This window comes from Cryptotermes secundus, unplaced genomic scaffold (assembly GCF_002891405.2).
Source record: "Cryptotermes secundus unplaced genomic scaffold, Csec_1.0 scaffold557, whole genome shotgun sequence".
In the NCBI taxonomy this organism is placed as follows: domain Eukaryota; kingdom Metazoa; phylum Arthropoda; class Insecta; order Blattodea; family Kalotermitidae; genus Cryptotermes; species Cryptotermes secundus.
Window position 1 is genome coordinate 680639 of NW_019735564.1, and position 27635 is coordinate 708273.

Genomic DNA, 27635 nt, shown 5'->3' on the forward strand with positions numbered 1-27635 from the left:
TGCTTTCGCTAACTTCTATATTTTATTAAACATTCCGGCTCACATGGGAGCCGGGATAGCCCAGTGGTTACAGCGACTGGCTAAGGGCTGGATGACCGAGGGATTGGAGTTGAGTCCCGGAAAAGGCAAGAACTTTCTCTTCTCCACATCGACCACACCGATTATGGGGCGCACCCAGCCTCTTAGCCAATGAATACCGCGGATAAAGCGGTCAGGACGTGAAGCTGATCACCTCTGATCTATGCATCCATTCCCCGATATGCCTTCATGGCGTAGTTCTTAATTAGTTAAGCACAAAGAAAACTTTACATTTACTTTCCGCCTCAAGTGCGCCCCTTGTCACCACTGCACGGGGCAGCTTCAGGCTGTGGGTGGAAGAGAACTCTGGATATGGAGGGTACCATCGAACATTCCGAATAATTACTCACAGTGAGTAGACAGTGGGGCGGAGATTCGCCAGCTTGGGGGTTTCGTGTAGGGTTAATAACATTTTCATCGTAAAAGTCTTCTCTGTTACAAACATTTAAGAACGGAGATTTTTCGTAAGTTTTGGAGACGAGTCAGGATCGTGTCTCATATCGAAAGTTGGTATTAGCGGCTTTGGATGTTTTGTTTAAAACGCTTACCGTATTAGTCACTGCCCACGTATTCTTACTGCAGCTGCACAAGCTAGAAAAGAACGGAGAAATTAGGCGAAGACTTTGGGAACGGTGATGAGCAAATGTGGATTCTATATTCTTCACAGCGAAAACATTTGCTGAATGTCGGAAATGGTAACGAGTCAATGTATCCATATACTCATACACTTCCCAATTTATATGCTATCATTTATTTATGTGACGGTGTTGTATTAACAGAACTGGAACAGCCACATTAAGAAAGCAGTATAGTGAGAGTTCATTTTCTTACAGAATGAATGTCCATGCTTAAATAAAATTGTTCTTCTCTCATACATGCGTGATGTCACCACATAACTAACATACCTCATACAACACGATATAACACAATGAGGCAGTGCTTCCTTTATTATATTCAATAATCACAGTAGTCAATTCCGTTTCACTCGAAATATTCCAAAGATTATATACTGGTACTTCGAATTAAATTTATTTATTTCATCAAAAACACCCCTGAAAGCTTTGATTGCTGCCTGCTTCAAGTTCGTTTCTTGTTGGCTTAATCTTCAACCCTGAAAATTGGTGCTATAGGCTCTTCCGAAACGTCGGATGACTTTCAACAGCCTACAAGGTGTTATATCCCAGAAGACAGAACTCCTCACAATGAGTTTTCGGCCTACCTTCATAGAGTCGGAAAAACTTTCTCATCGAACGACATACGAATCCATATCGTGAAAATCATTGAAAGTTTTATTTTAAGTGTTATTTAGTGTTCTGTTGGACGTACCAATGGAAGGTGAGATGCTCGTCTCACAATTTATTTTTTACGCAGGCTTATTTAACTTCTCTCGCACTGAGTTCTCTTATGTCTGGAGGAAGAGCAGTTTTCTGTTGCACTTCTCCAGAGGTATACAAAATTCGTCAAGTAAGATGTGACGTTTTCACGGCGGTGACTTTGAAGCATGTCGTGTTCTGGAATGTGGTTCCGTGTAGATTTTGTCTGAACCAACGTTTCGGAGGAACGTATCGCCTCCATCTTCAGGGTAGAATAATCCGCGAGCGAGGAACCAGAATGAGCAGGTGGCTGCGGAAATTTTGGAGGAACATGTTGCCTTTATTTTAAGGAAACCCTGAGGACGATCGCTCCTAAACCTCACAAGATTGAGGCAGTTTTTCTCTCACATTAATTTGAGAGGCATTTTAATGTAGTTCCAAATAGTTGAATCATTTCTTTTATTCGGATGAACACAACCGTTTGAACCTTCATCTATAGGCCTGTAGGCTATACACAGCAGAAGTTTTAAGGAACTGACAGTTTCTTAGCTGGCCAAGAAATTGCTAGTCTTTTATATAAATAGAAGTTTCGCCACCGTTGCCACGACAAGCCGCCACTGCATTCTAACTCGAATCAACTGGATGAAGTCCACACACTCCACCATATTCATTTGACTCTACGTTTCAATTGCGTGTACAACTCTATGGAAATACCTTGCCGCAAAACTATAAGCCTCACACGATAGATTATTTATCATGACCAATAATTAAATGATAATTTAGAAAACTTATCGGACCGCCTGGCTATCTACTAGAAGGAAATGACATTTCTTGTATTCTTATGAACGATCAATTCACTAGTGCAGAACAAAGCCCTTTTGTAGCAGCGGAATTTTTAATGCAGAATGCATTACTTTGCTTTCATAAAGAAAAAGAAAAACAACTTCATTATACCACTACGCTCTCTTTGCCCCTCTCTGCAATTTTGAAACGCCTGATCTCATTTCACTAAATTTGATTTCAACGTTATGACAGTATAGGCCTCACCAACCTCCTACTTTCAATTTCGTACAATTAGTATTAAAACATAGCGGACGTACAAACTTATCAGGTGAGAGCAACACTATTGACACTGAATGTAAGATCCTGAAACTATGTATCTAGGGTACTATGGAACTTCAATTAAGGTATTTTCTTTTGCAGGATATAAAACATCGCGATTGTAGAGCGAAAACTTGTAAATTGTCAGTTTCACTGCCTTAATTAATGCAACTATGGAACTATGAATTTTAAATACTGTATGAAGACAAGTTAGAAATAATTATACACATTATGTATTAAATCATTGTTATATGTCAAAAAATTACAATGGAAAAGGTGCGAAATTTTGAAATTATATCTGAAATATCTGATTTAGCCCGAATTTCATAAGTAAGTAAGAAGTTTTGTCACCAAAATGAAATGAAATTATGATAGTAATAACAATAACAATAATAATATAGGGTTTTATTCTGTACGTAGCAAATTCGTAGATGTAAGAAATAAAGAGGAGTTCGTTTCATAAGTGTTCTATCTTATAACATATGCTCATAAGCTCAACACGCTATAAAATTAATTGCATTTCTGTGTTGATTTATAAACATACGTTACCTAAATATGACATCAGCAACACACCATTATTGGGCTCGGACATAAATGAAACTGAAAATGAATTGAGACACGCGAAGTTTCCAGCTAAACAACACTGACGAAACACAATCTAGATAAGAGCCTTCACAGCAGTTTCCTGATTTCTGACCCTAATTCCACACCTGCTGTTTCCCGGTTTGTAGTTCCTTCTTTCACAGTTCACAGAAGTCGAACAGATCAAAAGAAAGACTCGCCACACGATTAATTCAAACCCTAATAATAGGCTTCAGCAGGCGATACACATGTAACTGGTCGACACGCTTATTTGTTTATTTGCGGCTTACTTAACGACGCTGTCAAGTTCTCAGATAATATGGAGTGAGAGGGTACGATCATTAACGAATAATAAACTGAAAGCAATGAAGAAGAAAGTGGTCGTAGCCTAATGTGAGGTACTATCTTGACACTCGCCTGGAGAATTGGAGAAAATCACGAACAAATCTCAAGTCAGGATACTTTGTTTTCCGGGTGAGATTCGAACTGTTCATCTCCAGAATATAAGCTAGATGATCCAGCATTTAGTTTTTTAGTAAGGTTCTCCTTGCTTCTCTCATCGCTACACATGCCAGTTACCCAGTTTACGCGGCCTCCGTAGTCTAGAGGTAACGTTCCCACCTCATGACTCGTGGTACGCGGGTTCAAATACCCGGCGGAGGTCGTCGAATTTTCAAGGGCGGAAAAATTCAGGGAACAAGTCCTCCGGGAGGGACTTTAAGCTGTGTGTCCCGTGTCGTAACTTTACGGCACGTAAAAGAACCTCATATCCCCAAAGGGGATCACTGAGCCAAATTCCAGGGCGTTTCCCGCCCAACAATAGTCTCTAAGGCCTATGATAGATGGGGGAAGCATTATAGACACCGCTAAGCAAGTGGCCGAACTCGCTTGCTCGGCGGGACTGATGGTACGCACCATTTATCGGTAGGGTATAGAGACTGGTAGAATATCATAGAGGGTAGCACAATAGATCAAACTGGTCGTGGTGCATGGGGAAACCCACCCTCTCTAAATAACTAACTAACTACCCAGTTTACACCCCACAATATACTCTTCCAAGATCCATTTTTGGTTTAATATTACTCCACAACCTTTGATTTGACCTCCCAACTGGATCTTTCCATAAAATATCTCAATCAAAATTATGTGCCCCTTTTGCTGGGCACATACTTCAAGCAATTCTACACATCTTAATTGAAGCATCCTGATGTTACTCTACGGGCAGTGTAATTAATAAAGACCTTCAAGAGTTCAGCGTTCTGGAATATAACGCTGAAAGCAGTTGGAAGTCAAACAAAGTTTCGAAGAAACATGGAGTCTCCATCTTCAAGATTGAAGAGTAAGCCACACAAGAAGTCAGCAAAGAAGTTCCGTTTGATGCCTGTTCCATTCTATTCTTGCGTGGTTTACTTTTCAAACATGAAACTAAAGGAAAAATACAATTACTGTGTTTTTGGACATTACTCATCGTCTTGTCTTTACCTAAAAACCGTCATGTTTATTTTTCTTAACATGTTTCGGAGACTGGATTCTGTCTCCATCTTCAGGTAAAAGCTACTCAGTTTGGCCCAATCGATAGATCTAGCCGTCCGGAACGTCGGATGACTTTTAACTGACTACACGGCGTTGTATCCCAGAAGATAGAAAGCTTTACAGCCATCACTGGGAGAACATAAAGGTAAAGGCAAAAAGTAAACTTGTCCCTGGGCTTAAGCAATACGTCAAGAAGGCGAATGAGAGAATGGATGTATAAATCGATATTGTCTTGACTTCGGCACTAGTTGGAGGTGAGTGCAGCCCATCCTGCACAAAGATTGTCTTTAAATATACTTCCTTCCTAACATTAACTTAACTCTTGCGCCCCTAAATTCTTCAAAATATTTGTCCATCCATTGGCGTGAGACCAAAATTCGGTCCTACATAACATAATAAGTAGAAGCGCAATTTTAGGCTTCTTAACTTTTTTTTTTCCTTGGCACTACAGCCCCAGTGGGCCTAGGCCTACCTCCATGAACTCCGTTCACTTCGGTTTTTCTAGATCTTACACATTCGGTAGAACTCCTTGGGCGAGTGATCAGCTCGTCGCAAGGCCTCTACCTGTAGACAAACACAGAAAAACGCACACAAACATCCATGCCCTGAGTGGGATTCGAACCCACGGCCCCGGCTTCCGAGCAAGCGAAGACACTGCATGCCTTAGACCGCTTGGCTACCGTGACCGGCTTCTTAACTTTTACTCTTGGCAAAAAAATAAGAGAAATGATGAATGATAGTGAATTCGACGTTGCAAGAATTTCGGAAATTAATATACCCGTTTCTTGTAATGTATGCAACTCGTTACATCTGTCCCCAGGTACTTGAATTTTGGCACACATCAAATTACGTGTCGGTATTTCAAAATGACAAATTATGGTTTCTTCCAGCGGTTTACTAAAGACGCAAGAACAAATGTCATTTCATTTATGTCGATTATTTATATTTCTACCTAATAAATATTCGAGTAATTCTTATCATTTTTATTGTTTCAACTTTCTTATTTGCATGTTCTACAACAACATTTAAATGAAAACATATTCTGTAATATTAAGGTTTTGTCATTGAAAAATTACTACTAGCCATGTAAATCCTTGAAGTAATGTATTTACTCACGTTTCCCTGCGTCGATTCATCGACTCCGCTGTCGTGATCACCTTCTGTGGAGCAGAGAATCATGAATTAAATTAGTAGCCACGTGAATGGAGAGCTGTCCCTTACACTGCCCTCTACAATACGTATCATGGTGACGTTACAGCATAATCTTTTTTCCCCTTTGTGTTGTCAGCAAAGCATTTCATAGACCTATAGACCTATATATGAGTATAAAGAAAATATTCAAAGTCCGTGTTGTACGTATTTAATTATGTGATAGGCACATTGCAGTTACTATAAAGTAAACATTTTCACTTCGAAACTTTGCAAATAACAAACAAAACAAAAACAAAAACTCCGTGGTCTGTAGTCCGCAGGAGAACAATACCGACCTAGCGACTGCCGCTTGTCGGCAAAGTTAGTGCTAACTTTAGCGGATAGTGGGTGTCGTGTGGTCAGCGCAACGGATTCCCACGGCCGTTAATTTCGATATCCAGACCGGAAATGCTATTTCATTGAAGTAGCTCCTCAATTATCCTCACGAGGCTGAGTGAACCCCGTTCCAGACCCACTACTTCACAGAAAATCTGGTAGCGCCGGGAATCGAACCCGGGACCTCTGGATCTGTATCCAGGAACTCTGGCCACAAGACCACAGAAGCGGTCTAATTGGCGAATTAATATGGCGTTAAATATGAGCTGTAAAAGGTAAAGTTGCCCCAATGCTTAATTAATTAAGCACTATGCCATGAAAGCGTATGGCGAGTGGCAGTATAGATCCACATTTTTTTTTGTCCTCGGCACTACTTGGAGGTCAGTGGTCAGCTTCACGCCCCGGCCGCTTTACCCCCGAGGAAAGAGCCCCTGGTACCCATTGGATACGAGGCTGGGTGGGCCCCAGATCCGGTCTGGACGACGTGGAGAAAAGATAATTCTTGACCCTACCGGGACTCGAACCACGACACCTCGGTCCTCCAGTCCGTTGCCAGTCGGTATACCGACTACGTTATCCCGGGTCCTAAATATGAGCTGTTACTTACGATAATTGGAAGCAAATATTATCGTCACTTTACTAGAAGATCACAATAGAAATTTAGCTTTCATGTTTAAAGCATTCGAAATGGCGGTAAAAGTCCGCTAGATACAATACTGAAATGTCACACTTCTCTCAGTGACATGGCATGTGAAGGTATATTAAATCTTTACAAAAAGTACATAATTACTCAAAATTCCTTTAAATATTTATAGAAGTTTCACGAGTTATTTTTCCTTAATAATCATAGGTTTTTCCACACACAAAACAATGTTTTCAGAAATCGCGGAATCCTGAACTATCAATTTTCTTGGTAACAGCGACATCAAAGTCCGTCCTCAACTACAGGCCGAGCTTGTCTTTGAAATTTGGGTAACTGACAACACTGAATATATTTAGTTAAAGTATAACGATCTAAAATTAAACCTTAGTAATATGATAATGCCGTTTGGGCGATTACTTATTTCTCAACAAAAAACTATAACAATGAAGACTCTTCAGCACCTGCTGTGTGACAAATAAACAAAAAAACAAATCATAATTTCCATTTCCACACAACATTATTAATGCTCTGATTCTTTTCCGAATCGAGCAATTGTTACGCAGCGTACATCATAATTTCTTTATTAATTATTCCAGGTGTGGAAAGCATTTTACCATAGATCCATTAATGCGCATAGTTCGATAAATCCAAAATCCACATCTGAATGCCTTTCATACAAGTTTGATTAACAAACAACATACAAAATACTTTTCGATATCAACACGATGACATTCCAGCAATCTAGTTGTTAATAAAACCAGTCTGAAATATGAGGAATGATCAAAATCACACATTAAATTCATTACTTAATGAAATAATAAATAATTTACAATTATTACCAGTGTCTATTATTGCCGACAGAGCAAATAACAGCTTTCAGTTTCGGCAGAAGTAATGTCAGACAAAGAAAGCTTTTAAATGTGTTATGCTGGTTGCAGTGCCGTTACCTTGTTTCTTTGAGACGTCTCTCGACGATTCCTTCTCACGCTTCTTCGAAGGCTTCTTTTTGAGTTTTGGTTCATCCCGATCTCTCGGAGTCCTCGCTCTGGGCGATTTCTCACCTTCGGCTTCAGGCGTCGTTTTAGCAGCCAGTTTCTTGGACGTGGATTTTGTTTCCATTGGTGTAGTTGTGGTCTTCTTCGGCGTATCTAATTCAGATTCTGAGGTCGTTCTGGACTTTTTGGGTGCAGCCGACTTCGAGAGAGCTGCAGACTCGCTCCCTGGAGGAATAATCTTGTTTTCATTTCCATGAGAAGTTGATTTTATATCCGTCACCGGAAGCTTCTTGAGTGCAATACATTCCTCTGATTTTTGTTCTTTTTCTTTCGTCGTCAGCTTTGTTTCGACAGATTCTTCTCTTTCGGGCTGCTTCTCCTTTTTCGGCAATTCATGTTTCAGAATTTCACTTTCTTCCGTCGATGATCCTGCCTTCTTAACGATATCTGTTTTTTCTTTCTTAATTTCACCACTGCCCTTTTCAAATAATTCTTCTTGTTTTCCAAGCAATTTGTCTCTTGCCTGTGCTGGCAATTCTTCCTTACCGCCTTCAGAATCTTTCTTGGGGAATTTTGCTATCCTTTCTATTTCATTCTGCTTTTCCTTTACTGGAAACTCTTTCTTGACGTTCTCCGTCATCTCTTTCGAAGAGATTTCTAATTTTTTGCTCTCATGGCCTGTTTCGTTTTTCGGACACACTTCTTCGGCATTGTGAGACATTTTTATTTTATCTGTTTCATTTTTCGGCGATACTTCCTTTATTTCAATTTCCTTAGTTTTCTCTTTTACTGGAAGGCCTTTCTGAATTTCATCAGTCGGTTTCTTATTAGAACCTGCTAAATTTTCAGCCCTTTTTGCTTCTTCATTTCGCTGTGTTTCTTTATTAATTACTGTGGTGTCCTTTGAAGCTGAGCTCTCCATCTTTCCAAATTCTTTCCTTTGTTCGTTTGTGGGAAATTCCCTCTTGTCTTCTCCAATCTTGGATGATGCTTTTATCTCGATTTTATTCTCTTCTTCTTTCTTCATGGGTTCTTTCTTACTTATCCCTGCTTCCTTTTCAGGCGAAACGATTTCTGATTCCTTCAAACACAGATTATTCTTCGATGACATTGTTTCTCTCCTGTCGTTTCCTTTCTCACTCGTACTGATATCGTTTCCTTTTCCAGTTTCCCCTTTTATCGACTCTTCCGTTTTCACTGGCATCTCTTTTACAACGGATTCAATATCTTTAAGTGATTTTTCTTCCTTCTTTTCTCCTGGTTTTCCCCCTGGAATTGGTGCATATTTCGAAGTGGTATCTACTGATGTTTTAGGCGACTCTTCTTTCTTTGCGTCTTCTTTCGTGATACCTTTACTTGATAAAATTTCAACCTTTTCAGTTAATTTTTCTTGCCCCTTCTCCGGCGATTCCACAATTTCTGTTGCTTTCTTCCCAATTTGTTCATCTTTATCGTGTTCCTTCTTTGGGGATTCCTTTTCTTTATCCTCCTTATATTTTCCTTCCTTCCCAGATGCCTTATTATCTTCTGTTGTTTTGTTCAAAGGATCTTCCTTCCATTCTGTTTCCTTAAATTCTTCTTTTCCTTCAGAATTTTTGGTGTCACCTAGCGTGGTGATCATGGTTTCGAACTTCATGTTTCCCGAAAGTTGTGACTCGGGGATTACAGGTTTGCTTGCTGTTTGTACCCCATTAATAGCTGATCCTCGGATCATCCCTTCAACAACAACTTCGTCAGATGACGATGATATGGCATCGGGAGGGCTCACAATGACTACGTCGTTGTCGTCATCCTCTTCGTCTCTGCCCGCGCCCTCTGCGTGGCCTTTCTTCAGGCCATGGGCGGGCTTCATAGCTACGCCATTCATGACCTTGCTGAATTCCGGCTTCTGGATAATTTCTTGAGGGCCCCGAAGTTCGGATGTAATCACGCTGGATGCAGCTGACGAAGGCCTCTGAAGTTCTGCTAAAATCACATTTGACAAGGCCAATGAAGGCTTCTGTACTTCAGTAGCAATCGTAGTGGGTGCGACAGATGGTGGTCTCTGAAATTCAGCAGCAGTCACATTAGACACCGTGGGTACCGGCCTCTGAAATTCAGCTCCACCTACACTGGGTGCTGCAGAAGGTAGTTTCTGAAGCTCTGAAGAAATCATTGGAGACATATTTGCTGCAAATGGAGGTGCCTTCTGGGGGTCCGAAGGTGCATTCGAGGTATGTAGAGGAGGCTTTTGTTCCGGTGGTGCCACTGGAGCTATCTTATCCGACTTTTGAGGTTCCGACGACTTCTGCTGGGACACACTTCCATTTAAATGTCCGTTCATCGGAAAAGTGTCTACGCCTGCGCGAGAAATGGGACGATCAAATTCCCCTGCCTGATTCTGGTGTTCCATGCTGTGGATTCTGCTCTTAAAGAAGGTCAGCGCTTTCTGCCTATGCTCCGGGTCTAGGCTCTTTTGCTCGTAATTGTTGAGACTTCCCTGCTGTTGTTGCTGGGACGCCTCGCCGCCCATATCACCACCGCCTACCAGGGTGACGCAGCCATCCTTGGATGGTGGCTGGACGAAGTGCGGTCTGAGCGGCGGTCTTATTCCAGGCGGAGGGGGACGAACACCAGGCTCGAGAGCTCTAGGCGGAGGGCCATTGAATGGGGGCCGGATGAAGGGGGGCCTCAAAGGTCGTGGCTGCTGGAAGGGTCCTGGAGCTATCGAAGTCCTGCTGTCGTTTCTCCTCAGTACTGGCGGTCTGAGAGGAGGGCGCACCAAGTTCAGAGCACCGCGGGAGTCGCTTCTGCGTAGATGCGGCGGTGGGGGCTCTGATGTCACCAATTTTACCTGTGGTCAGGTTTACTGGGTGAATGGTAACCGACAAGGAGCCCAGCAAGTGCATGCAATTTAGGCGAGAAAGGAAAGTGCACGAGTCCACAGAAAACACTGATAAACTACTTTACTCCCAGTTGTATCTTTACTAATGGAACGGTTTCATCCAACGACGATATGAATACAGAATCCTGAAGTTATTGATAATTAATCCTGGAATATTTTTTCTTATATTTTTACGTTTTAATTAGTTACAGCATAAGGCGTCGAGTGGATGTATAACAGATTAATGATGAATTGTAAAGGATTTGCAAGGAAGCGTTCAAGGCCTAAGAGAGGCATTATTCCAGCATTTTCCTGGAGGGACAGAGTAAAACCACGAAACACCTCAGCCAGGATAGTCGATGTCCAGGCCGATCTTCGAAGTGAACACCTCCCGAATATGAGTTAGGAACAGTATCTCTACGATAACACCTTCGGTGCCCGGAATAAGGCAGTGCCACGGACGTGTATGTTCGTGGGTATATACGTGGGTGCGGTCCTTATATCAGAATCAGGAGGCCGATATTATGTTTCTCTGCATAGGCTAGAAGTTACTGTTTGCCGCATGTTGTATTTCCCTAACATCAGTACAAGCCTTGTCTGAAAGTAAGCATACAGAAGAAAGCCGTCACTTGGGATGTGACGCCGGGTATATATTGTGTTAACTGACGTTTCAGAGAAACGTATCGCCTCCATCTTCAGGGTAGAAGAACAAAGAAGAAAATCCGCGAGCGAGGAACCAGCCCGAACAGGTGGGTTTTCTTCTTTTTCTTCTACACTGAAGATGGAGGCTATACGTTCCTCCGAAACGTCGGTTAACACAATATCTACATGGCGCCACATCCCAGAATACTGCTTTCTTCATAGTCACGGCCGTGAAAACCTCAAATCTTACATAGGCATATAGGGTTTGCCACAACCATCGATTATATGATTTTTATTGCATGTGCTCAAAATGACACAGGCCTGAATAGCGAAAGCGTAAAACAGAGAATGTTTCTGTAATCAAAATGTATAATACCGGTAATTAAGCAAAATATGGTATGGTTAACTTACAGAATTGTTTATTTTTAAATTCACCAGGGATTGCTTTCTAACAAGTGGAAATAATTGCAGTCGTTGGCAAAAAAATAACTAACCGGATTTAGAGAATTTATATTTACAGCTATTTTCAGCAAAAATCACTTCTTATATACTCCGTTAGTTAGAAGGGCTTCTGACCCATACAAATATTACTGAAACTCCGAATCGAATTTTTCTGAGGTGACATCAGAAGAATCTCAAATACTCTGCAAACTAAACAGAAGACAATGTCACCGAAGAGGAAAATAATTCAAGAAAAAGCGGCGAGGAGTTACGTTCTCCTAGCGACCATCATGGAGACACTGCAGAGAAGTGATCACAAAATGTGTCATCAGTGAAAACTGTGGAACCCTGCATGATATCAACGACGAAGTGGCTTGAAATTTAAAATCGTGAAATGTGACAAAGAATAAGAGAATAGTAAAAGTATTACACTGTACGCTCATCAAGTTCAATCTGCAGGAGGAGTTAAAAATGGCATGTCAATATGCATGGTCTTCAAATAACTCGCAGTAAAAGTAGGTATTGTGGGGACGGGAAGTGAGGCAGCGCCTTGCTTTAGCCGAACTCATAAAGAGTACGACCAATTCTCCCTCCGTAATAACCATACATGACATTCACATTCAACTATCTACTCTTAGTTGAAATTTGTTCTTTTTGGCAAGAAGTCAAAACCATACACTGAACGAATTCATAACCAGCATTAGGATTTCGTTGTTCACTGTGAGCATACGAGGGGTTGGGCCGCGCCATAGCTCAAACGGTTAGTCGCTGGCTTCCTACCACGGCGGTCCGGGTTCGATCCCGGGGTCTGGTCAAGTGGGATTTGTGGTGGACAAAGTGGCGCTGGGGGCACGTTTTCTTCGAGTACTTCGGTTTTTCCTGCCAACCTTCATTCCACCAATTGCTCCACAATCACCCTCACCTATCATCTGCAGCTGGTACAATAGGCCAGAAGTGGCCGCAGTTCAAGGGACTCAGCCCCACCCCACTAGAAATAAAAAAATACACCGCGTTAGCATAGTTGACTGAAGCACTACGCTACAAGCTGGGAGGTCACGGGCTCGATTTCCGACGAGGTCAATGGATTTTTTCAATTTACCTAATCCTTCCAGCCTCACTATGTCCCTGGGGTCGATTCAGCCTCTAACCGAAATTAGGACCAGGGATCTTCTTGGGGGTAAAGGACGGCCGGCGCGTAAGGTTGACAACCTTACTGCCATCTATGAGCCGACTGTCTATAAACAACCCTATAGGCCTTCACGGTCTGTTATAGAGATAACTAATTTTTTTTACTTGCGAGCATACACACATTAAAGAAAATTAAAACACTTGTTTAATACAGGTTTTAAACTCGTAATGTTATACAGCATTACCGTAAAAGGAAAGAAACACTTAAGTGTTTTTATTTTTTGCTTTTCAAGCCAGTAAAAACAAATTTCGGCTTCTTACTGTTGAATCCAGTCCATAAATTCATATCTTATTACTATAAGGTTATACTCAAGAAGAATTGTATGTCTACCAACAGCTCTTAATAAGTTTTCCTACCACAACTTCCCATTTCCCATACTCATGCTGCATGCCTCGTCCATCTGACCCTGCTTCAATCAATTATAATGTAAGAATTATCGAAATTTCCATAGCAATGAACAAGAATCTTCACGACTGCTTTCATTAATTCACGTTGTGCTACTTAAAGTGATTTCTTTCACATGTTTTGGTATACTGCGTCATCTTGTATGAATGACAACACTGCCAAACTTTCTTCCTTTTTAAAATGGGCAATTACTCTAGTGATTTATTTCCCGTTTTCATTCGAACGAATGTTGTCTCTACTAGTCATATTCCTCGGTAACAACTACGACGATCGATTGCTATCGATTCCTAGCAGAGATGGCGCACGAATCGACAGAGTATATTTTTAACACAAAGTAGGGAAAGCTCTATTCTTATTCCCAAGGAATTTTCCAAGTCGCAATGCAAACTCCTCAAATAAAAAGCTGTACCTTCAAATACAAAGAACAGATATCTAAAGTGGAGACCTGCCCATGAACTTCTCCGGTCTTGTCAGTTGTATTTCCATATGCCTTATATCATTATCAAATTCAAATCCGTTCTGGGTGAAGAAGTTCTACTGGAATTGCCATTGCATGGAAGCGGCTGCGCCGTGTTTCAAGGCTAACTATTGAGGAAAACCGAGGAAAAGGAAAACAATCTGAATATGGATCCGAACCGTGTACAAAACGAAAAGAACTCTGAAGCGCCAGTACTATACAAATGTGCATGGTGGCAATGAAGACAGTTGGAGATGTATATCGCATATTATTGTGGCGCATATGTCCATTGCTAGGCAACGACTCGGTAAACACATTCCCGAAATTACGCTCTCAACATGAGGACATCCATTGATAGATAAGGAACCAATAACTACGCATTCTTGATAACACGTGATAGGTGCTTTCCGTGTCGTCCGTGCCGAGGAATTATAAGAGGGCACAGAACGAGAGTACACCTGAGAATGTTCACGGTACAGGACAAGGTGAAGCCAGACACAGAAGATATAAGAGGCTTAAACTTGGCGGTGGTGAAGCTTACGACCGTTCAAATGACTAAGCTGCCGTTGTAGCATAACATATGTAAGTTAGCCATGATCTATGCCGCGCCATATCTCAAGCGGTTAGTCGGTGGCTTCCCACTGCGGCGTCCCGGATTTGATCCCGGGTCTGGTCAAGTGGGATTTGTGGTGGACAAAGCGGGTTTTCTCCGAGTACTTCGGCTTTCCCATGTCAATTTTCATTCCACCAAATTCTCTATCATCATATTCACCTGGGGCAGGTAAAATAGACCCATCAGTGGCCGCCGTGCCGTGTGGACCCAGCTGGACTCCACCCCCCACTAAGAGAATTAGGCATGATCTACTCTGCAAAGCCTGTACTGACAGAGAACTTGTGTGTAGTTCAAAATGAAGACTTTTCAGTAACATGTTATATGTGCAAAATATACACTTTACGAAAGGCTCGCCAGAAATCTAATAATTTCTCAACGTAAGCCTGCAATATTTTTATAATATTCTTTATAACAGACTACTTTATATTCTAAGTCTAAAATATTTCTCAAGACAAGCAGATACTAGAGGGACAAAAAATATAAATGAGAAGTTTTGTTCATAGGCCACTAGGTCATTTCGTCACGCAGCGTTAGTTGCTGATGCTATCTCTGACGTCAAACTAGCAATTTCAGGATGATTATCAGATTTCTGATCTGGAGAAAGTGGCCGCGGTCAGCCAGTGTCCAACGTACGTCTGAGGCAAGAATCCCCAAACTGGGTTACCGCGTACCTCATAAACGGACATTATTAAACAACCTACCTACCTATATACCTACCTAACCAACTGCACGGAGTGCACTCCTTCTAGAGAGTAGCTCGGCTAGACGTATCCCCCGACTTTTATGGAACTCATGGGCTCAGTATCATGTGCACAAGAGCCCGCCACGAAGTTCCTGTGCTGTGTCAGATGAATCCAGTGCCCAACCTCCCACGCTACTCCGTTAAGATTCATTTAACATATACCCCTCATCTTGGCCTAAGTATTCAGTCTGTTAGACAGTCAATGTCTACGGCTTCCATGTGAGCTCTTTTATTCATGAAAAATGCCGTCTTCTGGGATGTGGCGCCGCGTAGATATTGTGTAAAAAAACGTTTCGAAGAAAGGTATCGCCTCCATATACAGAGTATAAAAATCGGTTCACACAATATACACAGCGCCACATCCAACAAGAAGGCATTCTTCATACTCACCGCCGTGAAAAACGCAAATCTTTTATTCATACTTACTTACTTACTTACTTACTTACTCATGGAGCTGAGCCCTTCTGGAGGAGCCGCCAAATCAGCAGCTACTCAAGAATTTCCCAGCATTTTATGGAACCCGAAGGTTCACTACTGTGTTCACAAGAGCTCTCCAATGGTCCCTATCCTGAGCCAGATCTATCCAATCCATACCATCCCATCTTATCTCTCTAAGATCCATTCTAATATTGTCCACCCACTTACGCCTTGGTCTTCCCTGTGGTCTATTTCCTTCTGGCTTTCCAACCAATATCCTATACGCATTCCTCGCATCCCCCATTCGTGCTACATTCCCTGCCCACCTCATCCTCCTTGACTTGATCATTCTAATTATACTTGGAGAAGAGTACAAGTTATGAAGCTCCTCATTATGCAGTTTTCTCCAACCTCCTGTCACTTCATCTCTCTTCGGTCCAAATATTTTCCTCAACACCCTGTTCTCAAACACCCTCAATCTATGATCCTCCCTTAATGTCTGAGACCAAGTTTCACACCCATACAGAACCACAGGCAAAATTATAGTTTTGTATATTCTAATGCTTATGTTTTTGGACAGCAGACGAGAAGATAAAAGGTTCTGGACTGAATGCTAGCAAGCATTACCCGAGTTGAACCTCCTCTTAATTTCCTCCTGAATCAGGTTTTGATCTGTTATCGTTGTTCCCAAATATCTTAATTGTGCCACATTTTCAAAACGTCTGTTTCCTATCTTCATATCATGATTTTGCCCTATATTTTGGTGACAAGACCGCAACATATACTTAGTTTTCTCAGTGTTTACTTCTAGATCAACCTCTTTACTTGCGTCAATTAAAGTTTGTGTGAATCGTCACCAGATATCACTGATGGTAAAATTAACAAGAATGAGGTGGGCAGAACACGTAGCTGCTGGGGGGAGGGGATTGATATATCTGAAGCATGAATAAAAGATTCGTTACGAAAATGAATATTTTATTCATGCTTCCGATATATCAATTACCCCCTCCCCAGCAGCTACATGTTCTGCCCACCTCATTCTTGTTAATTTTACCATCCAATGATATTTGGTGACGAGTACAAATTGTAAAATTTTTCATTATGCAGTTTTGTCATGTTATGCCCTCTGTACATGTCCAAATATTCTTCTCAAAGTTTCTCAGTCTCTGTTCTTCCTTACTGTGTTGGCACGTTAACTCTCTGTCGCATAAAGGACACCGCTCAACCCTTAGTTAGGTAAAATTCGGAATGTAGTAGAGCGTAGGATTACTGTCAAGATAGAGATATTGGAACTGGGAGTTATTTTGGACTTTTAAAACTCGTAAGAATTTTGTAATTAATATAGTCACGTTTAGACCAATACGAAGGAACCGAATAAAACCACGACGCGCTGTGCCTCCTCTCGCTGCAGTAAACATGACATTGAAACGTTTCCCGCAGTGCTCATAAATCCAAAAGATTTTTAAATACTTTTTTTGTGACACGAATTTCGTGACTGCGAGGTTGGTACCAGCGGCACTGACTGACACCGGCCCGCCTACTGATCACATTAAGATGGGCAACAGAGGACTCGGTCACGTGACTGGCGAAACAAACATCATTTCTCTACGCAGTTCTGGCAGTGAAGGATAGCTACAGGCTCAATGAATCGCATTCAGTCGATATGCAAACATTGCGTTCTCTTTAACATCTTCCCGTTTTGGTTCTTTCCAAGGAAAACAATAGGATAAACGTTTGCTGAATGCAGTCATCCTCTCACAGATATGTACAAAGAATATTCTAAGTCGCGAAGAAATCTGAGATTTCATTGTTTTTCAAATGGTTCGTGAAACCATATCAGAATATGCAAATGAGCTGCATTTTATACAGTTATTGTGTTTCTGAACATTACCCATCATCCTATTTTTATTTAAAGAATACAGCATTTCGGAGACTTAATTCTTTCCCCGTCTTCAGGTGGAACTTACTCAGTTGGGCCCAACTGCCAGAGCTAGTCCCTATCTCCCGACACCAACACCAATACAAGATAGTATAAACCAAACACAGCATATACCATCTGTGAGAGTTAAGAAAAACATTTTAGAAAGTCCACATACGCGTACATGGGGCCTAGTACCTATGCCCAAGCAGTGTTTCACTGTTACTGTTGTTTCGAAATGACATATTCTGATAGCATTCTGACTTCGACGACGAAACAGGTAACCTTTATTCTATATTTAAAGCTATTGTTTGATAGAATCATAGGGGCATATGTACATACGTCGCATTCTTTGTATGTAACAGCCAAACGGAATGCTTCCATTCAAAGCAACTTCTCTTTAGCTCAATGATTTATATAGCCTTCATTGTTTTTAAACCTTGTGTACGTTTTGAGAACTTCATTGATTTATACCGCAGTGTGATTATTTGCTTAAGTTCGTTTATTTTGATGGAATCATTTTCATTCAATCGATTTATAATTACACTTGCTAAATAATAATTTTTTTCCTTCTTAAACGTGTATTGCTTACTTACTTACTTGAAGTCTATGTGACAGAAGATCATCATATGGGAGCATGCCCATCCATTTTGAAAGTGCGCTCCTATTCTGAATTTAGATATTTCACATCTGCATTTGAAACTGTATAGCTGATTTAAATTTTCATTACATTTATCCATTAGTATATACACTTTACTCAAAGAAGCAACCATAAGTACAAAAACCCGCCACTGAACAAGATTCGGAGCCGGTCTCAGCCATTTCTCAGCCTTTAAACCTACTTTCTGTGATATATTCGTATCATCACATCTCTGAATTGTATTCCAAGTGGATGTTTTAAAACAGGTTTCCCAAAGTTCCGAACGCATTCACTGCCTCCTAGTCACATGCCTGGGCCACGCCATAGTTCAAGCGGTTAGTCGCTAGCTTCCCACCGCGGCGGCCCGGTTTCGATCCCGGGTCTGGTCAAGTGGGATTTGTGGTGGACAAAGTGGCGCTGGGGCAGGTTTTCTCCGAGTACTTCGGTTTCCCTTGCCAATCTTCATTCCACCAATTGCTCCACAATTATCCTCACCTATCATCTGGGGCTGGTACAATAGGCCAGAAGTGGGCACAGTACAATGAACTTAGTCCCATCCCACTATCAATAATAGTCACATACCTAGAACATCGGAGTAGCCTTAATTTCATCCGTACAAATCACGAAGTTTTATGCAACAGTACTATTCAAAACCGCCTACTTGTTTCCTAGGCCCAAAAATTTTGCTGAAGGCTCTTACATTGTTTCTTAAAAGTATGAGACTACGTTTCACATCCATACATTACAACTAGTAGAATTCCTCTCTGTACATCTAGGATCTCGGCATTTTTTAAAGTGGGCTTCTACATGTTACACAAATGCAAACAGAGTCACTCCTCTAATATTGCTAAATATATACCGAACTGCATCAAAAGGCTTTAAATAAGAGATACCGGAATATGTAATGTGGCGTGCCGACAGAAAGCCGGAATGGTTGAGATCAGTGTTGATATCCTAGGCAACGAGCGATGTACCCTCTACAACGGCTTGGAATCAGAACGCATCCATTGCTATACAACGGCTAGCAATCTTCGTAACAGTGGCGTTTCCACCGTTACACACGAATTGTTTGAAGCAGCATTTCGTTAGCAGCGGGCGAGGTTAACCCTTCGAAATGGTATTCCCTTTTGGGTCGGAGTGGAAGTTATAAGAGTCCAACTGCGACAAGAGACAAGAGATTTCCCGTGTGGAGGCGGGGTCGAATGCCTCCACCGTGACCCAGCGAGTCGTAGGAGGCGACGAAAAGGGGAGTCTCAAATCTGAGACAGTAAAATACGGTCGCGAGTCCCAAGGGACTCGGACCCAAGAAAGACTGCGCTGGCAAGGACCAGTAGCATGTAAAAAACAGACCTGTCTTCTCGTCAGAGAGGGCGCCCCACAAAAAAAAGAACAAAACCGTAACGTTAAACCCTAATAAATATCTGGTCATGAGCCCCAGACGGGACTTGACGCCAAGACTTACTGACTGACTGACCGTCAGTCGCAATGTGACTTGGACTTGGAGACTAGTTCAATTTGTATTTTACCTCAGACGAGTAGAATTGGTATTAGGTAAGAGAACAGAAGACACTTTACCGAGAATAGCGGTGCGAGAGTGTCGTAACATTGAAGACGTTATAAGATGTGATTAACTGCCAGAGTGAGTGTAAAAGTGACCGTCCAATAAAATTCGTTCAAATACGAAACCCACAAAAATTTCTTGTTGCGTTGCCTAGCAAACACGCGACAATATGTTACAAGCAATTAACATTTTCATAAACTTTATACAATTATTAGTCTAGAAAACATTACTGTACAATTCGCAGAACCGTTTCCCTAGTCTGTTTTACACTTCGAACAGTTTTTAATTTTCGAATTTCCCTGAGCGATAATATATTTGAAATTACGTTGCTCATTTCAAGATGTAGAGGTTCAGAACTAAAGACTAATTAGTCATGATACATAACATTTTTGGGTCATATTGTTGTGTATAAAATTTTATTAATAAATATAGGCGAATGTAAGGAAGTAAAAGCCGGTCACGGTAGCCGAGCCGTCTAAGGTATGTACTTCTTCCCTCGCTTGGAAACCGGGGTCATGGGTTCGAATCCCACTCAGGGCATGGATGTTTAGTTTGTGTGTGTGCGTTTTTCTGTGTTTGTGTACAGGTAGAGGCCTTGCGACGAGCTGATCACCCGCCCAAGGAGTCCTACCGAATGTGTAAGATCTAGAAAAACCGAAGTGAACGGAGAAGTTCATGGAGGTAGGCCTAGCCCCACTGGGGCTGTAGTGCCAAGGGGGAAAAAAAGAGAAAGTAAAAACCTCACGATGGCTTAACGAGCCGGAACACGCTGTAAGTATCGATGATGTGACCGTACTACGTATTGAGCTGGCGGAATAAAATATACAATTCTGAAGTTTTCTGTTTCAGTAAACAGCTTCCTCTCGGATGAAACTTTTGTGTCATCATCATAATCATCATCAACAACAATCATCAATAACAAACAACAAAAGGCAATACTTACTTTCATTTCCGTCTCCGGTACTTTCCTTTGGTTGGAATAAAATAACGTCATTTCCTTAAAACAGATACAAGGGTGGGAGACAATCAGCTTGTGCGTCAAGCATATAAAACCAGTTACTTAAAATTGATTGAATAATTATCCCCGTAATGTTAATGAGATGAGTGTTATCACTTTTCCAAAAGAGTAGTTATGTTTTTTTCCTTTCGCAAGTGCTTCTTCCTTTCTCACCGTAATTACGGATAATGACAAATAAATAAAAGATAATTCTTTAAATGGTTTGACGCGGTTACATTTTGTTTTAATATCAAGGACCTGATTTAAACGATAATTAGTAGATGAATATTTGAAATCGTAATTAATGAGAAATGTACAATATATTAAATTTAAGTTGGGGATATAATGAGATTAAGTTTTAATTTTAGGCCCAATAGTGACCGTCGTACCAAGTAGACTGAATCTGACCCCAAGATATGAATTATAATTAAAGTTTAACTTTGATTTTATGTCCTATGCAATTTACTATACTTAATTCTTGTAATGACTTTCTAATAGATTTAAAATTATTTAATTTTATAAATTTTTTCTTGACAATTGTAATCTCAATTAGGGTTACAATTCACATTATAAGTGTAACAATTCTGNTTTATTTTTCATTGCACCTTTCTTGCCAGTGTTTTGTTTATCTTTGACGAACAGAAAATCTAGTTTAAGAAGGAAAAGGAAAATTTCAAACCTGCCCTTAATGCAACACGTGCCTAGGTCTGATGAACAAGAAAAGACACGCAATAATGCTGACCTTTTGACCTCATTCAACTGTAAGTCCCACATAAAGCACCGTGACCTGACTATCCTCACAAATCTTACCCCTTCCTGCGTCGCGGATGGTGTGACGTCACTTCCGGCCCCGAACAACTGTTGTGGCGCTGGTTGTCGCACTTCTTCTTGCTGCATGGCCTTCTCCGATTTATAATATTAAGTTTAATATTTCACTTCTAGTTAGTTTATGACGATCACGAAATAATTATTAAATAGGGATTTTATTTGGTTAATGTTTGTATTACTGTAAACAAATAAACACATGTTTGTGTGATTAATTTTACTTGTTATTCATAAACTCGAAATGTGCCCGGTTTACCGGAAGTGCGTTTACTACCGGAAGTGCAAGCCGCCCTGTTACGCTGGAGGCATTACTGTTCGTTGCCGTCTACAGATCCTTCTGTGATGACTGTGCGTAATGATTCTGTGGAACGATGAGCTAGTGCTGAAATACTATAAGCATCACAAGAGCTCATCTTGGTCCTGTCTGCTTCATTGATCGAAAAGAGGTAATAGAAAACAAATAAAAAAACTCCGTGGCCTGTAGTCCGCAAGCGAACTATACCGACCGAGCGACCACCGCTTGTCGGCAAAGTTAGTGCCAACTTCAACGGATAGAGGGTGTCGCGTGGTCAGCGCAACGGATTCCCATGGCCGTTAATCTAGGTTTTCTAGACCGGAGACTCTATTTCTTTGAAATAACTCCTCAATTATCCTCACGAGGCTGAGTGGACCCCGTTCCAGACCCACTACTTCTCAGGAAACCTGGTGGTGTCGGGGATCAAACCCAGAACCTCTAGATCTGTATCCAAGAACTCAGACCACTAGACCACAGAGGCGGTGAAAGAGGTGATAAAACCATCTGTAATTCACTAAATGAAAGTGGACCAATTGAAATTAGAATCGAAATAGCATATAAAACTCCCGCACATGCGCAGTAACCAAGATAAGCTTTGTTTCTGTTCCTAGGTGATTCGACGGCCGGTGCAGATTTTATGTTCACAGTGAGAAGTGCTGGTAGAAAATTCAGATCTTTGTAATGATCGTGTCCAAGCTGAGTGCCCAGAAAGTCTCATGGCGTGCTAAGGTAGCCTAACACTACGTCTCTAACAGGGTTTTTTTCAAAACATATTCAATGATCAACGTTCATTTCCTTAACAAAGTTTTAATAGTTGCAGAGTTTATTAGTATCTTCAGTGGACATACTTGTGCTAATTTTATTCAACTGGAAACACAGCTGGCGTAAGAATATGAATAGATCTTTGTCGGGTCTCTGTATATCGAATTCTGTGAGTCCAAAATGAATCCCGTGTAAAAGACCGATCCAGTTCTTTTCGTTCTAATAAATGCCAAGTGTGTCAAAAATGAGAAGAAATTTATTTTTGCTTTTAGCATTACGACTATCATGTTTTATCTTAAGTTCCCCTTGTGTCTGTTCTACAGCGAAGTTAGAACTATTCATTCCACGTACCCGATCTACAGATAACGGAAGCAGAAACTCAGTTTATCGCCACCTACATACGCAAACATAATGTGAGGGTGGCATACACAAGGGTTTAGTAACAATAAAGAAAAACTCAGTGTGGGAACTGCATTTTCAGAATATCTATTAATGAAAAAAATACAAAATAAGCCATAATACTCAATTCCATAACTTCGTATTTCAGATAATTATTTAAGTAAACTGACGGCCATACTGGACTTTTAAATTTATTAATAAATTATATTTAATATTTTAAGTTCACTAAAATTAATGATATTGAGATCATTCCTCTATTAGATGTCCTGTATCAGCAACTTAAGAATGTACAAGTACTCGTACATTTTACATATCTCGTCAAATTGAAGACCCACAATGAACTCGCTGCCATGCAAACTCAACATATAATCTACGTAATGGTGGAAGTGTGCTCCTATGTGGATAATTCTATTTGTGAGAAGGGAAACAAAGCACATATAAACAAATAAGCTTGCAACAAGGGTCAAAATTACATGCGAGAGCATCGTACTGCATCCCTTATTAATACCTACACGTGACACGAATTTGTAGCTGCTGCTACAATAGTATAATAAATCCTCAAATTTCATTCCTTTTTTATATACATTTTATCTTCGCATAACAGAACTTGTCACCAATCCTCCTTTTCTTCACTTTTCTTAATGGATCTGGCCCTCTGGTCTACTCCCATTCGAAATTAGTCTCAGCAACTCTGAATCTTATAGCCAAATGGTGTGACTCCTTGGACAGGGGTCAGCCAATCACAAGTTCTGTATCTACAGAGGATAACACAAACACAGAAGAGAGGCAGATATACATTCATGCGACGGGCCGCGCCATAGCTCAAGCGGTTAGTCGCTGGCTTCCCATTGCGGCGTCCTGGGTTCGATCCCGGGTCTGGTCAAGCGGGATTTGTGGTGGACAAAAATGTGCTGGGGCAGGTATTCTCCGAGTACTTCGGTTTCCCCTGCCAATCTTCATTCCACCAATTGCTCCATAATAACCCTCACCTATCACCTGGGGCTGGCACAATAGGCCAGAAGTGGCCGCAACACTAGGGATGTGGTCGCACCCCACTTACTTACTTACTTACTTACTTATTTACTTACTTACTCATGGAGCTGAGCCCTTCTGGAGGAGCAGCCAATTCTGCAGCTACTCAAGAATTTCCCAGCATTTCATGGAACCCGAAGGTTCATTACTGTGTTCACAAGAGCCCTCCACTCGTCCCTATCCTGCTCCAGATCAATCCAATCCACACCATCCCATCCTATCTATGCAAGATCCATTTTAATATTATCCACCCACTTACGCCTTAGTCTTCGTAGTGGTCTCTTTCCTTCTGGCTTTCCCAACAATATCCTATATGCATTCCTCGTCTCACCCATTCGTGCTACATACCCTGCCCACCTCATCCTCCTTCACTTGATCATTCTAATCATACGTGGAGAAGAGTACAAGTTATGAAGCACAGGCAAAATTATAGTTTTGTATATTCTAATTTTTATGTTTTTGGACAGCAGACGAAAAGACAAAAGTTTCTGGATTGAATTATAGCATGCATTACCCGAGTTCAGTCTCCTCTTAATTTCCTCCTGAATCAAGTTTCGATCGTTATCGTTGTCCCAAAATATTTTAATTGTGCCACATTTTCCAAACATCTGTTTCCTATCTTTATATAATGACTTTTCCCTGCATTTGGTGACAAGACAGCAACATATACTTAGTTTTCTCAGTGTTTACTACTAGAACAACCTTTTTACTTGCGTCAATTAAAGTTTGTATGTTTTTCTTTATGGTATCTACGTTATCACCCAGTGTATTCACATCATCGGCATAGGCCAACAGCTGATGTGTTCCGTTTAATTTCAGTCCCACCTGGTTTCCTTTGACATTCCTAATGGCATATTATAAAGTAAAGTTGAAAAAGAGTGGCGATAAAGCATCTCCTTATTTTAGACAATTGTGGATAGGAAATTTATCAGACATAAATTTACCTACACGGACTTTACTATAAGTTTCGTTTAAACACATTTTAATCAACCTAACTAGTTTCATGGGCATCCCAGACTCTATTAGAATATTGTACAATTCTTCCCTCCTAACTGAATCATAGGCTTTCTTGAAGTCTATGAATAGCTGATGTACTTTCTCATCGTACTCCCATTTTTTCTCCAATATCTGACGAATGCAAAAGATCTGATCTGTAGTTGATCTGTTACGTCGGAACCCACACTGATGATCCCCAATAATTTCATCTATATATGGACTTAACTTTGAGGGAAGAATACTGGATAACATTTTGTATGAAGTTGATAGAAATGATATACCCCGACAAAAACTATAATCAGTTTTATCACCCTTCTTGTGAACTGGTACAATAATAGACTCCTTCCAGTGATCAGGCAATTTTTCCTTATGCCAAATGGACGTAATTAGATTGTGGATATTAGAATGTAATATTTCACCTCCTGCTTCAATAAGTTCTGCCGGAATTTGATCACTACCTGGCGATTTATACCGTTTCAATTTTTCAATAGCACTTCAAAATCAAAACGGCTAGGATCAGGTATTAACGGCTCAGCTGTATGGATTTCTGTCTGCCTAACAGCACTGACCAAATGTACATTCAATAACTGAGAGAAGTAGTCCCTCCACCTATTCAAAATGTTGTGGGAATCTGCAAGCAGATCACCATTCTCATCCTTCACTAAATTACTGCTAGGCTAGTATCCCCTCTTAAGGTCATTTATTCCTCTATACCGGTCTATAGTGTTCTTCTTCTTACTGTTCATTGCAAGCTGATCAATTTTGTCTCTCAGATATTCCCTCTTTTTGTGCCTGAAATGCCTGCTGGTTTCACGTCTTATATTGTTGAGATTATCTCCATTTAACTCGCTTGGATCATGTAACCATTGCAATTTGGCCTGCTTTCTTTGATCCAATTATTTTGAGCATCCTTCATCGAACCATGGTTTATGCTTCTTCGGTTCATAATAATCTAGACCCTCTTTGGCAGACATTTTTATATTCTCTCTAATAGTTTCCAAAGATTTATTAACATCCACCTCCGTTTCCAAGTTTTCCAAAGTCGGGAACCTATTTGAGATATCAACACAATCGTGTTCTTTACCCTCTACCTCATTTAATTTCTTGAGATTGAACCTCTCCGTATAAACTCTGTGTGTTGTTTGTTTGCTCACTGCCAGTCTTAGCCTAACCTTTGCCACCACCAGGTAGTGGTCAGTGTCACAATCTGCTGCCCTGAATGATCGGACATCAAGTATACTTGAGTGCCAACTCCTATCTATCAAAATATGGTATATTTGATTGTGTATCTTCCCATCAGGAGATGTCCAAGTAAATTTATGGCTGTTACGATGTGGGAACATTGTACTTTTGACAGTAAGATTTACTGGTGTGGCAAAATTTACTACTCTAACTCCATTATCATTACTAATTTCATGCAAACTCTCATTCCCAATCGTTGGTTTGAAAATGTCTTCCCCCATACTTTGGCATTGAAATCTCCTAACAAAATTTTCATAGGGTACTTCGGGAATTTATCAAATACATATTATAGTTCTTCATAGAATCTATCCTTTATGTCATCAATTTTATCTTCTGTTGGGGCGTGAACATTCATAACAATGATATTCTATCACTAACCAACTCTACCCTTTTAACTGCTGATACGATTCTCTTATGTACGAAAAAACCTGTACCTAATTCATGATTTTCATTCTCCTTTCCATAGAAAAATGTACAGTCTCCTGCTGGTGCAATGCCACCTCCATCACATCTGACCTCCTGTACTCCCGCAAATCTAACTTATATTTTAAGATTTCTTCTGCCACTGCCCCGAGCGAACCTGCCCTGTATAAACTTCGAACATCCCAAGTGTCAGATCTCTTATCCATTTTCTTTAACTTAGGTCGTTTATCCAAGGAATCCGTCCAGGTCCGAGGCTTTGTGTTCATTTTCATAACATACTTATTTTTTACGGTGAAGAGTTGTTAGCGCCACGCCTAACCCCTAAGCTGGAGGAGCAATAAAAAAATACATCCATGCGACGGGTGAGATTTGAATACGCGATTTCAGAGTTCCAGCGTTGTCTAGTACGCGCCTATAAATCCATCTTAAGTCTCCGTAGCCCAAATAATATTTCCGAGCAAGCTGCAGAGTTATAAATTTGTCTGCATTTCTCATATTTGCCATGAGATCTACATGCACCGCCCAACTTACTCTCCCTGGCTTTATCATCACAATAATATGTACTGAAGAGCATAAATTATGACCCTCTTCAATAAGAAATTTTGGTCAGCGCAATTACTTCGCGCAGTATCCTGTCAGGAAGTAACCGTAGTGCATACAAGTTTCGTGCATTTAAATTTGTGTAACTGGTATTCGAAGATCGTTTAGTTGCTCCTAAGGGTGCTATACAGCGTGTATTTTACTACTGTTGTTGCTTCTGTTAGGGGGCACGCGATGACGTAGTGGTTGAGGAGCAATGCTACAAGTCGGAAGGTCGCGGGTTCAAGTCCCGATGAGGTCATTGGATTTCTTTTAGTTGACCTAATTCTTCCAGCTGCACTAGGCCTCAGCCTCTAACAGAAATGAGTATCATGAATTAATTAAATAATTTTCCTGGGGAGTAAAGAGCGGCCGGCGCGTATGGCTGACAAACTTACCGCCACCTTTGAGCCGATTGTCTAGAT

The 27635-nt window shown here is 40.9% G+C and overlaps 1 protein-coding gene across 2 annotated transcripts in view; it reads right to left on the minus strand.

Moving 5' to 3' along the window:
* Positions 1 to 21569, minus strand: part of LOC111869609 (microtubule-associated protein tau) — a 70126-nt gene extending 48557 nt beyond the window's left edge. For both annotated transcript variants that reach the window (XM_033753500.1, XM_033753499.1), the window contains exons 1-3: positions 21468 to 21569; positions 7725 to 10605; positions 5724 to 5767 (exon numbers count right to left, since the gene is read on the minus strand). In XM_033753500.1, the coding sequence (XP_033609391.1) occupies positions 5724 to 5767; positions 7725 to 10605; positions 21468 to 21554 (3012 nt within the window). In that variant the 5' untranslated portion in view covers positions 21555 to 21569. The remainder of the gene's footprint in view (positions 1 to 5723; positions 5768 to 7724; positions 10606 to 21467) is intronic.
* Positions 21570 to 27635: the final 6066 nt, after the last annotated feature.